The following is a 16284-nucleotide window of genomic DNA, read 5'->3' as shown; positions in this document are numbered from 1 at the left end:
TTTTAAAGCTTTTTGTCTTCAGTGTAGGAGCTATGGGCTTGGGGTTTAGTAATACAGAGAGGGAATGTAAGCTGTAAAGCATAGATATATAGGCTATTGTTTGTTTTGGTCTTTTTATGGGATTTGTTGACAATAGGACAAGAACACCAGCCTGATCCTTAAAATAAAAATGAAAAAATTAGGATCGTTAATGCTGCTTTAGAAAACTGACATGAGCAACATATTTGTTAGAGGCTACAAAATGACCCTGGCAGATAAGAATGATAGTCCTTCATTGTGCATATTCAGAATGACAGGTTGTGCCTAAAAGCCACACGTCATGTGACTGTACATAAACCCCTCTAACAACACATCAGTCACACTGATTCTCTGTGAGATTAAAACTGATCACACAATACCTAAGGCAACAGCACTCTTGCACAGGGGAGACTGTTAATTACTGGATATATGTGCAAACATTGTCACATGAAATTTATGCATTTTAGGTTTAATTACCCAAAGCTTATGTCTTTCCAAGCAATTTCCAAGAACCAGCCATGCACAGCCATCGGTGGCTTATTACATGATCGCTGTTGCACATTGTTTAAGCTCAATTTAAGTTGTTTGGGTACTATGTTTATCATATACCACATTTTATGTTAAATTCCAGTTTTTGTCAGCAGTGAATGTGGACATATGAGCATTTAAACTGTATTATTGTGGCAGGTTCACGTTCAGCCACTCCCTGTGTTTAGATTTTTTTTGTGCCTCAATTTTCCCAACAAAGCATCTGAGAAGCAATCACTGCTTGACACTTAATCACTCAGGTTTTGTGACCACATCACACTGAGTTAATGTAAGCCGAATTCAGTCTTGTCTGCGGTGATTGTGTGGCAAAATTGGATTTTCATCCAACCGTTTAGCCTCCCCTGCCATTATCAGCAATTTTAAATATATCATACCTTCATCTACATTATGTATTGACTGTGAAAGGAGGTAAACCACACCAATAAAGCTATCGAGCTTTATATCTCTCCGTCAGACGCCGTGATAACACCATGCTGGAGTAATGTCCACAAAATGTATTGTGTGGTGAATGTGCCTTATTCACAGTAATGAGACTAAATTTGAAAGGCTGTGATCCGTGAGATAACTGACCTTTCTCTGCTGACTGGATGTTAATGCTTTCCTCGCTGCGAACAGCTGACCTGAATACATTTTCAAATGTTGAAATATAAAGAAAAAATATTAAATTCAGCCATGTGAAGTATTAGAAATGGAAATATTTATTTATTCTGTTTAAGGCTTTATATAAAAATAATATTTGTGTTTCATATTAAACAGCTCCAGTGTAATTGTATTTAAAGGTAAATCGTGAATGTTTCTCTTCTTGAGTAAACAGTGCATTTTAACAAACCAGCCGAATTATTTTCCTAAAAAATAATGAATATATAAGATTTTCTCATCTAAGGAATAATGCCCATTGTTCAGTGTGTCTATATTTATGTTTGGAACATCAAGTAAAAATATATAATTCAACACGCATCATAATCTCTTATATGAAAACTCTAATCCTCTTAATCTTCATCGATGCATAAACATCCAGTATGTTGTCCAGTTTTCATCCAACCCCTGCAGATATTACACAGAGACGCTTTCATTCAGATTCAATGAACATTTAATCACTTACAGAGCAAATATAAACACACAGCTTAACACCCTCCAGAGGCTGGAATCCCAGTGTGAGACTTCAGAGTGTTGTAATGAACACTGGACGGAGTACAAAATGTGTCCGCTTGAGATGAGGTCGACTGAGCAGACACAATGATGGCTTGTCACGTGTTACAAGACGGACTTGGAGGAAGGCAAAGCGGTGCTTGCATGGTGTAAATTCAGGTGGCCTGAGTGACTGGGAACTTGGGGGGTGGTGGTGGTGGTGGTTGAGACAAATCTCTCTTAATTCAGACATTGCCAAAATGGTCATTTGTCCCTAAGTGAGATGAATGAGGCTTGTGGTTGAGTGACTGGCTGATTGAACAGATTGGGGATGTGGGGAAATTGAGTTGCCTGACCCATCACAGGCCTGACAGGGTGGGGTAGAGCAGAGCAAAGAAAGGAGACATGGCTGAAACACCTGGCCCCCAGGAAACACAAAGCTGTTTGACAATCTGAGTTATCTAACATCATATTGTTGTTTATTTTTCGGGGGGCAACTGGATTTGAGGCGCACTGTGAGAATAATCTCAAAATAAAAGTATTCATCATTCACACAGAAAAGCTGCTAAGATATGACTGTATTAGATTTTCCAATAACAGTTTCCTTTGTCCCTTCATAAACATTCAATAAGCCACTATTATTAAACTGTAAGCAGATATAAGTGTTACTATAACTCCTGATCATAACTACTGTGATCACCCATAAGTGGAGGTTGCTGTATAAACAGATACTGAATGACAGTATAGTAAAACATATATATATATATATATATATATATATATATATTATAAAGTGTTTAGAGATTCATGTTCCAGGGAAACTTTATAAATACACAATAATTTGTAATAAATATGCAGAGGCATACATGAATACATATATACATGCATCTCATATACAGTGTATTCACTGAAAATTCATACAGCTTCAAGAAATTGATATTTATTCCCCAGTAACTCTTTTAATCTTGCACTGGCGTGCTAGCTGAGCAATATCTCAATGTGCCAAGAGCCTTTGGCGTAGCAAATAGTTAAGATTTTCCTTATCAGACAAAATCTTAAGTGCTAAAGGCAATTCTCATTTATATACCCAATATAAATGCATGCGCTGTCTCAGGATGAGGTCCAGCAGCTGTTTCTGGAACTGTGGATCAGATTTTCCTCAGCAAATGCCTTGCGTACACACAAAGAGCTTAAGAAATGGGAGTTTGAACATGATGGAGATCAGGTGATACGATCAAAAGCTCTAGAACAGCTTTTAAATGGACATTGTTATGAAATTGTTTTGTCAACTACAGTTTCCAAGGTCAAAAATGAGCTTGACCATAACCCCATTTTTAAATTTAATATGTCATACATCACCCAAATGAGCCATAACACATGCTTGGTTTTTCCGCGGAACATAAGGAAAGTAAATCATTATTCAGTGTGGAGACATCTTATTGAAGGAGCTAAACATTATTAAATGGACTGACAGCATTAATAGTGTATCAGTGATACACTATTAATGCTGAGGGTAGAGAACATGTGTTTGTGTGTGGCCAAATTCAAGATGAGATATTTCAGTGGTGGATTACTCTGGCATGTTGATCTTATAACACATGACGAGGAATGCGGCCGTCTCAAATGACAAGCATTGGCAGCCAGTCACTCACATCCGCTGTCAGACAATAACAGAAAGGGTGCCAGTGGAGAGTCTGGGGGTTGTACATTAAGTCAATTGCCAGCGCTGAAAGAATGTTTTAGGTGGGTCAAACCTTTTTAATTCTCAAGTGGTCAACAGGCAGCGTGTTGAAGTTGGATCTTGGTTTTGAATGCCTGGGTTTGTTGACAAGAATGAATACTGTGTTTTTCATTTTTCATCTAGTCATCCTAGGAGGTAAGAACTTACATTATAGAAGAACTCACTTCAAAACTTCAGGAAATGTGTGCTTGTTATCTGTGGAAATATGTGTGTTTTTACTTGAATTAGCTTTAGCTTTAATTTCAAGCAAATTGAAGTTAGAAAAGTTAGAAAAGAAAGTATGAAACCCTCTGTTCATTAATTATGTTTAATGAAACTGCTCCCAGGTCAGTGTAAGCTGGTGCAATTCAAACAACAAAACTAATGAGCAAATTTAAATTTGTGCAACCGAGCTCTTTGATTGACAAGGGCATGTGTACTGTTCATTCTGCTTTTCAACCTGTTGTGTGTTTGTCACCACATGAACTCACCTGCATAATTAATTGTGTTTAGTTGACTTCTTAGTCTACTGAGTTGAATGTCTTGAGAAACCATACAACCATACGGATAACGTGTTGCTGTAAAATGACCTCCATTTCAAGGTCAGCTGAAAAATGAAAGGGGATCCGGCTGTGGCTTGTGACAGATATGCTGCGGAAATAGCGGAAGAATATCTCTATTAACGCCCCCTTACATGGGCTGCCATCACATGTTTAAATGCTGTATTGCCAAATTTAAACCCCAAATCCAACACAGTGAATATACACACTAACATATAAATGGTATTTTCATCACAGGCCCACAGCTTTGTGAACATGTATTTGACTTCAGTTTGTTTGTAATTATCTCTGTTATATAGCCTAGAAATTTCAAATATATTCATATATTTTAAACATTTCCTTTTTAAATTAAAATTGATTAATGAGAAGTGCATTAAATCATCAAAGCTTAAGCACACACACACACACACACACACACACACACACACACACACGCACGCACTAAACACACCATGTAAAAGTGGGTCAATTTCATTCTACTTAAAAAAAAAAAAAAATTACAGGCCTATGTACATACACGTATATTCACAAACATATTACACCTATAGTATGGCACTTGTCTCGTCTATTTTCAGCTCATATTAAAATCACTTACCTCAAGTATCATATGGCATTAAAGGAATATTCTACTTTGGCACAGCATTTGGCAAACAACATTTTCCAACACACTGAAGTGGCACCTTGTGGAGCCAAGAGTCACACGTACCATCCCCCCTCAAGAAAGAGAATCATTTCAAGTAAACAACTATAAGCCTGTATCCATACTGTCTTGTTTATTGTAGGCGCTGCCTGGGCCTCCTCTGATGAAACACATCTAGTTAAAACTCTCTTCACCGGTTACAATAAGGTCGTGCGTCCTGTCAATCACTTCAAGGACCCCGTGGTTGTCACCGTGGGCCTTCAGCTCATCCAGCTGATCAGTGTGGTGAGATCTCACGTCACACGCTATGATCCAAGTTGCATTAGACCTCACTGTCATCAACTGTCTAAACACATTTATCTGTGTCTCCACAGGACGAGGTCAACCAGATCGTCAGCAGCAACGTGAGACTGAAACAGGTTTGAATACATTGATATGTTCTTTTTTTTTTGTTGTTGCAATGTCATAGAAAAAAGACAGTGGACACATCAACGTATTTCAGAGCTCCTCAATAATCTACTAATTGAGTAAGAAAGCGATGGGCAAAATACATAATTATGCTTCAAGCAATAAATTATATGTGGAAAAACACATCCATGGCAAGAAACTGAATTAAAACGCACAATTATTTTATTTAAGGCAGGCTGAAAACACACAGATTCATCATGTCAAGTAAAGACAAACCTCAGGACTGACTACAATAATGAGCTTTTACACCACATGTACTGTAAATTACAGAGAGTAAAGTTTAGTATGGTTAAAAGATCAAGATAACCCATAAAGTGAAATATTGTTCTTTGAGTTTGAAAAATTCACAGATGAAATTTAAGAAAGAAAATTTTAAGCAATTGTGAAACTCTAAATTTATTATTAAATGCTCATCTCTACAAATGTGTCCCCACTTTGACAATGATGTATCACAGTCTGCACAATGTTTTCTGGTTTGCTTTTCTTTGCCCACAACAAAACATTAATAATGGTTGTCATCTGTTTTTTCAGCAATGGAAAGATGTGAACTTGCACTGGAACCCAGAGGATTACGGTGGCATCACAAAGATCAGAGTTCCCTCCACTGACATTTGGCGGCCTGATCTGGTTCTCTACAACAAGTATGTCATCAGGCTATATTTGTTCTATGTCATGTCCTTCTTTTCTTTCTAAAATCCTTTTATTTTTCATTACAATAAGCTTTATGTGACCTGAAGCATCCAGACCTCTAGAAACAATCAGCACACCTGTCAGTGGTGTTTTGACTTACATTTTCCTATGCCTCAGTATTGGGCGTGTGAAAGCTCAGATTTCATCAGGCTAAATCTGGCCTCTGTAGCCCCCCTCCCTCCACCCTCCCCACACCATATGCTGTATCTTACACACTGCTGTTTTTCCCTGACAACCACACACCAACCACAACATGTTGTGCCAACCAGAGTGCTGGTTGGCTGGGCTGTGCAACAGCAGCAGCAGCCCATCCTCAGGCACTGATGTCCCCCTACGTTAACATTTAACTTATTATCTCCCATGTTGATGTTGCCTGTGCTTGTCTTTGCCCGCAGTGCTGACGGTGACTTTGCCATCGTTCATGAGACCAAAGTGCTGCTAGAGTACACAGGAATGATCACGTGGAACCCACCTGCCATCTTCAAGAGCTACTGTGAAATTATTGTGCTGCATTTCCCCTTTGACCTTCAGAACTGCAGTATGAAGCTGGGCACCTGGACCTATGACGGAAACTTGGTCGTTGTCAATCCTGTAATTCCATTCAGACCAATTCTTGAAATGGATAGTTCTACATTTTGGGGAACACGCATACCTTCATTCTTGCTGAGAGTTAAAAGTTAGATGAGAAAATTGATACGACACTCGTGTCTGTTAGTTAAACATGAAGTGAAAGAGAGCAGCCCCACCACCACTTCAAAAACTCACTAATTAACAAGTTACTGTGCATATTCTTGCATTAATCTGTAAAACCAACATGTAAAACCAACAAATTCCGTTTTTTTTGGGGGGGGGGGTTATGTGCCAGACTCTGCAGTAGCTTGGCCAGGTGTAGTTCCTTCCTGGAGTCCCAAAAAACTGCAACTTATTACTTTTACCCTTTTTATTGTATGTATTTGTACTGATTAAACAAATGAGATGTAACCTGTAATTTTGTATTTCTCAGTCGCCTCTGATTTCAGATTTTACGCTAAGATAGGCTAACCACCCAGTGGCTGTAGCTTCATGTTTACCCTACAGATATGAGAATCAGGAAAAAGGAAAAGATTAGATAAGTGTAATTCCCAACATGTCAAACTATTCCTTTAAGCATATAAATGGTGTAAATCCTCACTTGTGAACAACAAATGGTTGAATGATGCCTGGTGGTTGGTGGCTGTTTAGCACTTTACACACCTATTAGTGCGAAAGTGCTTTACAGATGTGGAAAATAGAAATGATAAAAGTGAAAGACTTAATGAAAATTTCAAAGACTTTGAATTTAAAATCATCCTTTCATCACCCTGTTTACTTCTTCTCTTCACCAGGACAATGACCGCCCTGATCTGAGTCACTTTATGGAAAGTGGAGAGTGGGTGATGAAGGATTTCCGCAGTTGGAAGCATTGGGTGTACTATGCCTGCTGCCCAGAAACCCCTTACCTGGACATCACCTACCACTTCCTCATGCTGCGGCTCCCGCTGTACTTCATCGTCAACGTCATCATCCCCTGCATGCTCTTCTCCTTCCTGACTGGCCTTGTCTTCTATCTTCCTACAGACTCTGGTATGTTGATAAGTTCTACTGATTCAACATTGCGTCCTTTCACAGTGATTTAAGACTCAGTTATCAGTCAATAGGGAAATTACGACATAAAAGATGCAGTTCACAATCACTGCTTTTTTTAAATAGTTGTCTGATTTTTGCCGACCAAAAGCAATAAAACATGACATGTACAGGGAACACAGACAGATATTTAAACATTCATTCATTACGGACCTAAAAATATACCAAAAACAACATACAGGGGGAGGTGTGGGGTTACAATGTCCAAAATCCTCTTTCCCAAATCAAATCATATGTTTTATATGTCTGTTGTTAGCACAGCAATTCTCTTTGTTGAGATATATATATATATATATATATATATATATATAACACAAAAGTCACTGGACTGAAGAGAATCCGCACATCTGAAGCAAGAGTTACACGAGTAGATTGAGACCACTCTCAAGCCTTTATGGTAGATACAAAGCTGCAGCGAACAGGCAGTTAGCTTAGCTTAGCTCGAAGACTAAAATCAGGGGAACTGCTAGCCTGGTCAACGTAGCAAAATCCACCTTTACAGTGATGACAAGACTCCAGGAGAACCCTGCGTACCCAGGCAAAATTTAGCCCAGCACATAATCTCCTGTAAATCTGCAAACTGTTGTTTTTAGACTGGATTTTGAACAAACAAATAAGACATAACATGTTAATAAGTGAGTTTCAGAGGTGCTGGCAGTTGTTACCTTTGGACAGAGCCAGGCTAGTAGTTATTTTCTTTCCATTTTTTCTGCTAAGCTAAGCTAACCAGCTGCTGACTAGTATGTTTGTATTTGATAGACAGACATTTCTCATATGACTGTCTGCAAGAAAGCAAATAACTGTTTTTTCCCAAAATATCTGACTATAACATTAACATGGATTACACTAAAGATCATCCATGTTGAAGCCACAATCACTGCTTAAGTGTGCATCCAAGTATCAAGGTGTGATGTGCTATTTATTTCTTTATTTGTTTATTTAACAGGTACCAGACAGATAAGCAATATATCAGATGTAATGTGTATAGGGTGTCTAGCTGAGGCAGCCCTGTCTCTGGTTACACTTTTAAATCAAGGTAAAAATAGCTAAGAACTGATGCAAGTACACAGATGCACACTGCGTATTAGAAGGAGCATTTTCCTCATTATCGATGTTTTCATAATATTAACACCATGTTGGAAAAATCCTTTTCTTTAATACTGCCTGTCAGTCGGAGGTGTCTCTACTCTGGCAGCTACAGGAACTGCACTGCTTGTGTGCACATCTGGCCGTGTTCCCAGTGTGTAGGTCTGCCTCATTACCCAGGGTCCCTCTGTGCTGTCATGTCTGAAAGCAGGCCTTTGCTTTAATGTATAATACATCACTTGATCCCTGTTTCTGATATGGCTGCTGACAGGATAGTGTGAAGCTGAAGGAGAGGCTGGTGCCAAAAGTCTCTCTCTTAGGGATAACTGCTGTTACTGAGCAACAAAAACAACATGTCTTGCCTTTTACTTGTGTGAAATGGAGTCAGAGTCTGTTTACTTGTTCTATTGTTGGTCCTAGAAAAGAAAAGGAGCTGCCTCTCATGCTTTAAATATGATTTGCTTGTGTGGGTGAACCGTGCAGTTATTGTGTTGTTGTGTAAACACTAGACATGGACTCCTTATTGGATGACTGGGAAAGGGCTCACATATCTGACTCACAGAAACAGCTCTCCCTTGTGGCAATCTAATGAGATTGCATGTTGACATATGATGAGGACACACTCTATACTGTAGTTTAAAGTGGCTGATCCACATTTTCCACTTCATTGTCATAATTACTTCAACATTTCCTTTACCGTGCAGATGTCTTTAAGAAACAGGATGTGTTATTGTGGGTGGAAATGTTACTTGAAATTTTACTGATAAGAAACATCAGCTCTTCAGCATACGGAACAGAGATGTAACAGTTTCCAATCCTTTTCCCCTGTGATGCCGCAATTAAGTGGTGACCCGTTCAACTCAGGAATTATTTCATTGTGATGATATTTGAAGGATTTTCCATTCCTTGATTTTATTCAATAAATAACAAGAAAAAAAAAATAAAAATTTAACACTGTGTCAAAAATGTTATAAATTCATTAGTGACACTAGAAACATCACCCATGTAAAAGAATCTCACATCAAGGTCCTTCAAGCTTTCACATGAGCATAATCCGTCCACTGATGAAGATCATGTGCTACTAAATGGACCTTGAGGTGAGATTTTTTTTGCCAAATGTTTTTTTCTGCAGATTTCTAATTGGGTACTGACCTCCAGGCTCGGAACCACCCGTGTAAATGTTGTTTGATCGCAAATATTTGTTATACAAGTGCATATTGCATGACATTCTGTGCCTCATGGGGGTTTTTAGAGAAGTTAAAAAGCCAGTAGGAGCAGTGACGATGGTTTGTTGTGTCTCCCAGGTGAGAAGATGACTCTCAGCATCTCTGTCTTGCTTTCTCTGACTGTGTTCCTGCTGGTCATTGTGGAGCTGATCCCCTCTACCTCCAGCGCTGTGCCACTCATTGGGAAGTACATGCTCTTCACCATGGTCTTCGTCATTGCCTCTATCATCATCACTGTCATTGTCATCAACACCCACCACCGCTCCCCAAGCACTCACACAATGCCAGACTGGGTTCGCACGGTGAGGACGGGAGCAGAGGGGAACACAACGATGACTTATATCATTTTGATTGTGGAGCTGAACGACTAGAAATAAATCCATCACATTTCCAAGCTTGGCAAGCTTGGGAAAACTATTCCTATCCCTTTTCCTCTGCATTACATTGCCATCTAGTGGTAGAAAGATAGAATAGCTATGTTTTTATTTTATCTAGCTGCTCTGATGCTGTATACTCCTTGACACAATGCTTATCTTCTGTCTTTTTATGGCAGGTTTTTATTGAAACCATTCCCAACATCATGTTCTTTTCGACAATGAAGCGTCCCGGGAAAGAAAAACCGATTAAAAACAACTACGGTGGTGATTTTGATATCTCAGACATCTCTGGCAACCAGACTTCTAGTGTTCCCTACCAGTCGCCCATCACCAAGAATCCTGATGTCCGCAGTGCCATTGAAGGAGTCAAGTACATCGCAGAAACCATGAAATCAGATGAGGAATCCAACAATGTAATCCATCTCACACAGAGAGTGTTTCTAATATGGTTCTTGAATGAGACATTACATATATATAACATACTGTCCCTCTTTCTTTCCAGGCTGCTGAAGAGTGGAAGTTTGTGGCCATGGTGTTGGATCATATTCTGCTGTGCGTCTTCATGGCTGTGTGTCTCATCGGCACATTAGGTGTGTTCGCAGGACGTCTCATTGAGCTGAGCATGCTCTAAAGGCCAGTGGCTCTTGTTCTACCTGTTTAACCTTTCAAATGACCAGTTTGTTGCTCAATGTCAAAACGTATTGACTTTGTTTTTGAAGCTGCAGTATGCTGTCCCGCAGCATTCACTGTGTATTCTAAGGCTTGTGGAATTCCCTGTTTGTTTGCCTTTTGGTGTTTGAAGAGTTGTTCTTTTTCAAATATGTACAAGAACATTTTGTACTGTTTATTTCCGCATATTTTATGACAGTGTTTTTGTTTTTTAAGAAATATATGTGTGCATATTTTAATGTTTAATTAGTTCAAAAGAAATGTAACTTTTTGGAATATTGTGCAGTTTATAGGGGACAAGTTAATAAAAAGGTTTCATCCATTTTCATGGCAACTGATTTGACTGAAATGTTGTCTTGATTATTGTATGTTGCCAAATCCTTTATGACCACTTTCCTGACATACTGTATGTAATTGTGTAATATTGTAATATACTAGTAGTAGATGTAGAAATTCAGTTACCTATAATGCAATCGTACATGAATTCTGACAATAAAATTAGTGTGTAACAGGCTGATGTTCTGGCTCAGATACTCTTACTACAGTGACTACTACTACTAGAGTGTTTACTGTTTCCCACCGCACTACTTGTGTAAATTTTTCCACCAACCCTTGAGTGTACATTCAAATACAAATGCAAATTTCTATCTTTGCACTATTAGCTCTAACAGATGTTTCTGCCTGGTTACTTCCTCAACTTCTGATGAAATTACAGAGGAAGGATAGTTACAACAAAAGCCTTCTGAGTCTAGTTGCTCTGACAACTGTGTGTTAAACAGGCCAGTCATTAGCTAAGCTTATCTAATCTAATTTTATCTTGGTTTTGGCAGTATTGGTTCCATATACAATACCTTTCTGTTAGGACTTTAAACATGTTTTGAATTTATAATTCAACAAAATTTATCAAACCGCTAATATATCAGTGTTTAATAAAAAGCACTTCCTAAATACAATATAGACGAAAGTTAGAAATATTTCTGACCAAGCATTCCATACTTCTGATAGCTGACAGTTTTTGATATTCAATGCTATAAACATAATGTGGTTTGTTCTCAGGATGTACTGAATCTAAGTTTAGCCCTTTACAAGGCTCAGTATTTCTCTCTCACTGTGGAGATTGCTTTGAAACACCATAGATCTTCATATTGTCAAAATACTTTGTAGAAAATGTAAATCAGCATTTAAAAGCTGCATTAATTTGTTGTTGTTATTGACCAAGAAATTAAACTCAGTCAGATAATGTACAATTATTTGCTAAGCCTGGATAAGGTGTATATCTGTCACCATTGGTCTTGCAGGTTAAGCACACACTGGGATGACTGTGGTTTGTCTTCTCTCTGGCTCACACAAAACTGTAACAATATTAACTGATTGAAACAAACTTGAACAGAGGCTGTAATATCAGTTCTTGCAAAAGCAGAAAACTGGGCTCAAGAAGGTCACTGAGAGATATAAAGGGTCCGTAGTAACATTTGTTGTACTTTAACTGTGTGCTATTTTGTTATTAATGTATGTTCTATTTGTGCAATCAGACCATGTGATCATGGTCTTGAGTCTCATAAATAAAGTTACTAAAAAAACATTGTTCATTAACCATCTTAAATTTATATAATATTGTATAGACAGCTTGAGTTTAGTGTTGCACATCTTCCAGTGTAAAGAGCTGCATGCTAGAAATGACTTAGTAATCACTTCCAGCTTGTCTGACTTCCTCAGTATGATTAGATGGTGAGGGTGGACCTGCAGCTGATTCACTCCCCGTACAGAACAGATCAACAAAGTAGATTTAAAGTATGGACATCATTATAGATAGGAAACACGAATGAAGGCAGCTCTCAAGGACCTGAGCACATCATTCCCACGTCTAGGAGGCACACAAACACACAGAGGGAGAAGGAGGAGGTTGGGGCGCCTGGGGGATTCTGTATTCCTGTCCAAATCATATTTTATCATAAGTGATTATGACTCATTACACAACTGCATCCCATTTGTACATTGCACATTGAACGCAGAGACACGTCCTTTCAGTCGGAGGTGGGTGGGTAGGCTACAGTGGTGAACTCCGCCCCTCTGCCCCGGCGTTGAAAACATGATTGGTGAAGTTGTGTTGACAAATCGCGGATTACGAAAGTTGCTGGGTGTGAACCTGAAGTGTCAGCTATCTAACACAAAATATCAAGTGTTTCGCCGAGTTATGTGAACAGCCTTGTAACCGTGGACTGACAGACTGAGGATAAACTTTTGTCAACAGTTAGCTCCGTGCGGTGCCTGTCGACACGGCTTCAGCAGCTTAACGTTAGCTAGCTGGCTAACTGTTAGCTTCTCCCACCACCGGAGAGCTGACGACACATGGTTCATGAGAGAGCACAGCCGCTGTCAGAGAGGTGAGAGTGACTTTAATAACTGTATTAAAATGGCCGTGCTTATTAGCTATATGGTAGCAACTTTACAACCGCTCTAAAATGAGCTATTTCCACCTTGTGATGATTTTTCGGGTCAATGACGAAAAGTTATCTGTTTACCGTTGAACCTGTTTAGCTGGTGTAACTACGGCAACTCTTTGACCGTATCTTCCCTATTTTGGTATCTGGCAGTGCCGAGCAGGGACGGCCTTGACATTAACATGACCACAAACAAGGCACGATAAACTGTCACAAGAGGGAGGATCAGCACGATGGAGACACCGGGCAGAATCACTAGCTTCAACTTTTCATATGAGGAGGAGGAAGACCCGGACTCTGCTGCTCTGTCCCCCGCAATGTCCATTGACAAGCTCTTCCCGGCTCTCTTGGAGTGCTTTGGGATCATCCTGTGTGGATATATCGCCGGGAGGGCGAACATCATCACCTCCACCCAGGCCAAAGGATTGGGGAATTTTGTGTCCAAGTTTGCCCTCCCCGCGCTGCTGTTCAAAAATATGGTACTGCTGGACTTTGGTAATGTCATCTGGTCATTTCTCTGGAGCATCCTCATCGCCAAAGTGACTGTGTTTTTCATAGTATGCGTACTCACACTGATAGTCGCCAGTCCTGAGAGTCGCTATAGTAAGGCTGGGCTCTTTGCAATATTTGCCACACAGAGCAATGACTTTGCGTTGGGATATCCAATAGGTAAGTGTAATGCCTTAAAGCCTACCACCCACAGTGCTTTTCATTTACTGCTGCAACTGTAATCATGCTGTCTTAATGCTTGTTCATCCATCAAAACAAAGGTGTAATTATCTATTTGTTACACTGTAAACTACCTTAGTATACCAAATTGGATATCACCTTTGTCAGGGCCCTGAATTATCAACATCGCATTCAAACCCCAAAGCCACAAGTGATTGAAATGGAAAAAGAAAGTAATGTTGCTGTATTCATAGTCAAGTATTCTTCTCAGGCTGTTATCAAATTAAAAACAAACCCATCTAAGCATTCCTGAAGAACTGACCTTAGCCATATTTTCCTTCTATTCATAATTCAGTGTTGGCATTTCCAATAAACAGCTTTTATTTTGCTTTCACTTCACTGACTAAAACGTCTGGAACTTTTCCAATTCGAACCATTGTTCTGCGGCTGAAATCTCTTCATAGTCAGCTATTCAGACTCCAGCACCATTTAAATCCAAACATCTGCAGACCTTGAAGCCATTTGTTTATAAGAGACTTGTGTACACTAGCAGAGCAGTTTTTATGTTGGGGTTTATCAAGGCGGGTATGATGCAATCGTGTCAATATTTTATTTTTGATGTTCTTGATTTTCTTGACTACATTTGCACCACATCACAACATACTGAAATATTTGCCTTCACTTTTCTCCATAGTTGAAGCCCTATATCAGAGCACATACCCAGAGTACCTCCAGTACATCTACCTGGTTGCACCTGTGTCCCTGATGCTTCTAAATCCCATCGGCTTTGCCTTCTGTGAGATCCAGAAGTGGAAGGATGAGGGAAACCACCAGCAGAGCAAACTTATGATAGTGGGACTTGTAGTTTTACAGGTCTTAAAGAACCCTATTGTATTCATGGTTGTCATTGGCATCATCGCCCACTTTGTCCTGCACCAGACAATTCCTGCCTTCATGGCTGAATTTGTGGATGGCTTGGCCAATTCTTTCGGGGGAGCAGCTCTGTTCTACTTGGGTCTGTCCATGGTGGGGCAGTTAGGGAAACTGACCAGATCCACCGTTGTTACACTGATATTACTCATTACCGCAAAACTGTGAGTGGAAAACACTAATGTCTTCATTGCACCTGATGGCCATTTTGTACAAGAGATGACCTTTTTTAAAATAGATGACCTTGCATTTTCATAATTAGACATCCTCTAGCAGTGTTGAAAGAGTCAGCAAGTTAGAGGTTTATAAAGTTCTCTGAACGTATGCTTTCTGCTGATGCTTTGGATGACTCAGACCTTTCTCAGACCACAAGCCTTTTACCAAATGCATGACATGTTAAGAGGTGTCAGGAGAGTGTAGCATGATAACAGCTTGTGTATGTAAATATTTTAACACAATTGCATTTTACAGCATAGTGTGAACTAACCCTCAAATAATGATACATAACACCAATCTTTTGTTGTGTTTCAGGTTGCTAATGCCCCTGATTTGTAAGGACATGGTGGATCTGTTGGACAACAGCAACACCAGTACTTTGAACCACTCAAGCCTCTCCAATTATGCCTTTCTTTATGGAGTGTTTCCTACTGCACCAAGTGTGGCTATCTATGCTGTCTATTATAACGCAGAGCTAGAAGTTGTGAGTTGTTTACATCTACCTGCCAACCTTCTGTCTGCCATTCGGATACTGTGTCTTTGTAACTCACTGTACATTATTTTCTGTTCTACCTCCTAACAGGTAACCTCTGGGATGGTGATCAGCACTTTTCTCTCAGCTCCAATAATGTATGTTTCTGCCTGGTTACTTACAATCCGCTGGAAGGATCCTCAGTTTTTGATGAATGCACTGCAGAATGTCAGCTTTAACATAAGCATAGTGAGCTTAGTTGCACTGGTGAGTCACAACTAGCCGCTTCCTATATATGGTTTTTGTTGGATAATCTTTTATAAGTTATTATAACTGACTTTCTATCATCTGATTATTTTGTTTTATCTCAGTATGTGGAAACTGAGGTAAACAGTGACGTTAAAATAGCCTCATAAAGCATTTGATAGAGCACGTTTTACTTCATAATTGCAAGTAGTTTGGCCTGCCATGATTGATGTTGACACGGTTCACTTTTGCTAGTTGCTAATGTTGAATTGTTTCAGACAAGTAAAGGGAAAATACATTTACATGGCTTACTGTAACATAAAAAGGCTCCGTTACTTAGAGGATGTGTGAGCGAACGCTTTCCTGAGATACAGACTTACTTCCTCATTTATTCTCACTTTCAGTGTAACTTTGACGAAACCCATATATAATGAAATTATAATCAATGCAGTAGTGAAACATGTTCACATTTGTGTTTGTATTCTGCAGTATCATATTCTTTAATTCTTCTTCTTCA

The 16284-nt window shown here is 39.3% G+C and overlaps 2 protein-coding genes across 2 annotated transcripts in view; both read left to right on the top strand.

Moving 5' to 3' along the window:
- Window positions 1-3372: 3372 nt before the first annotated feature.
- On the top strand, window positions 3373-11307 carry LOC111654621 (acetylcholine receptor subunit alpha). Its single transcript, XM_023405702.2, has 9 exons — window positions 3373-3571; window positions 4758-4900; window positions 4990-5034; window positions 5615-5724; window positions 6169-6364; window positions 7138-7375; window positions 9826-10049; window positions 10301-10537; window positions 10627-11307. The coding sequence occupies exons 1-9, from the start codon at window positions 3529-3531 to the stop codon at window positions 10753-10755; spliced, it is 1365 nt and encodes a 454-aa protein (XP_023261470.1). The 5' UTR covers window positions 3373-3528; the 3' UTR covers window positions 10756-11307.
- Window positions 11308-12880: 1573 nt separating this feature from the next.
- The window catches only part of gpr155a (G protein-coupled receptor 155a), an 11178-nt gene continuing 7774 nt past the window's right edge, over window positions 12881-16284 (top strand). The window contains exons 1-5 of the mRNA XM_023405700.2: window positions 12881-13177; window positions 13388-13903; window positions 14598-14997; window positions 15365-15533; window positions 15633-15788. Coding sequence (XP_023261468.1) covers window positions 13468-13903; window positions 14598-14997; window positions 15365-15533; window positions 15633-15788 — 1161 coding nt within the window. The 5' untranslated portion in view covers window positions 12881-13177; window positions 13388-13467. The remainder of the gene's footprint in view (window positions 13178-13387; window positions 13904-14597; window positions 14998-15364; window positions 15534-15632; window positions 15789-16284) is intronic.

This window comes from Seriola lalandi, unplaced genomic scaffold, assembly GCF_002814215.2.
Source record: "Seriola lalandi dorsalis isolate HSWRI2012SDOR001 ecotype SW California unplaced genomic scaffold, Sedor1 jcf7180002054284, whole genome shotgun sequence".
Classification (NCBI taxonomy): domain Eukaryota; kingdom Metazoa; phylum Chordata; class Actinopteri; order Carangiformes; family Carangidae; genus Seriola; species Seriola lalandi.
The sequence above is the reverse complement of the archived record's forward strand: the minus strand, read 5'-3'. Positions and strand labels throughout refer to the sequence as shown.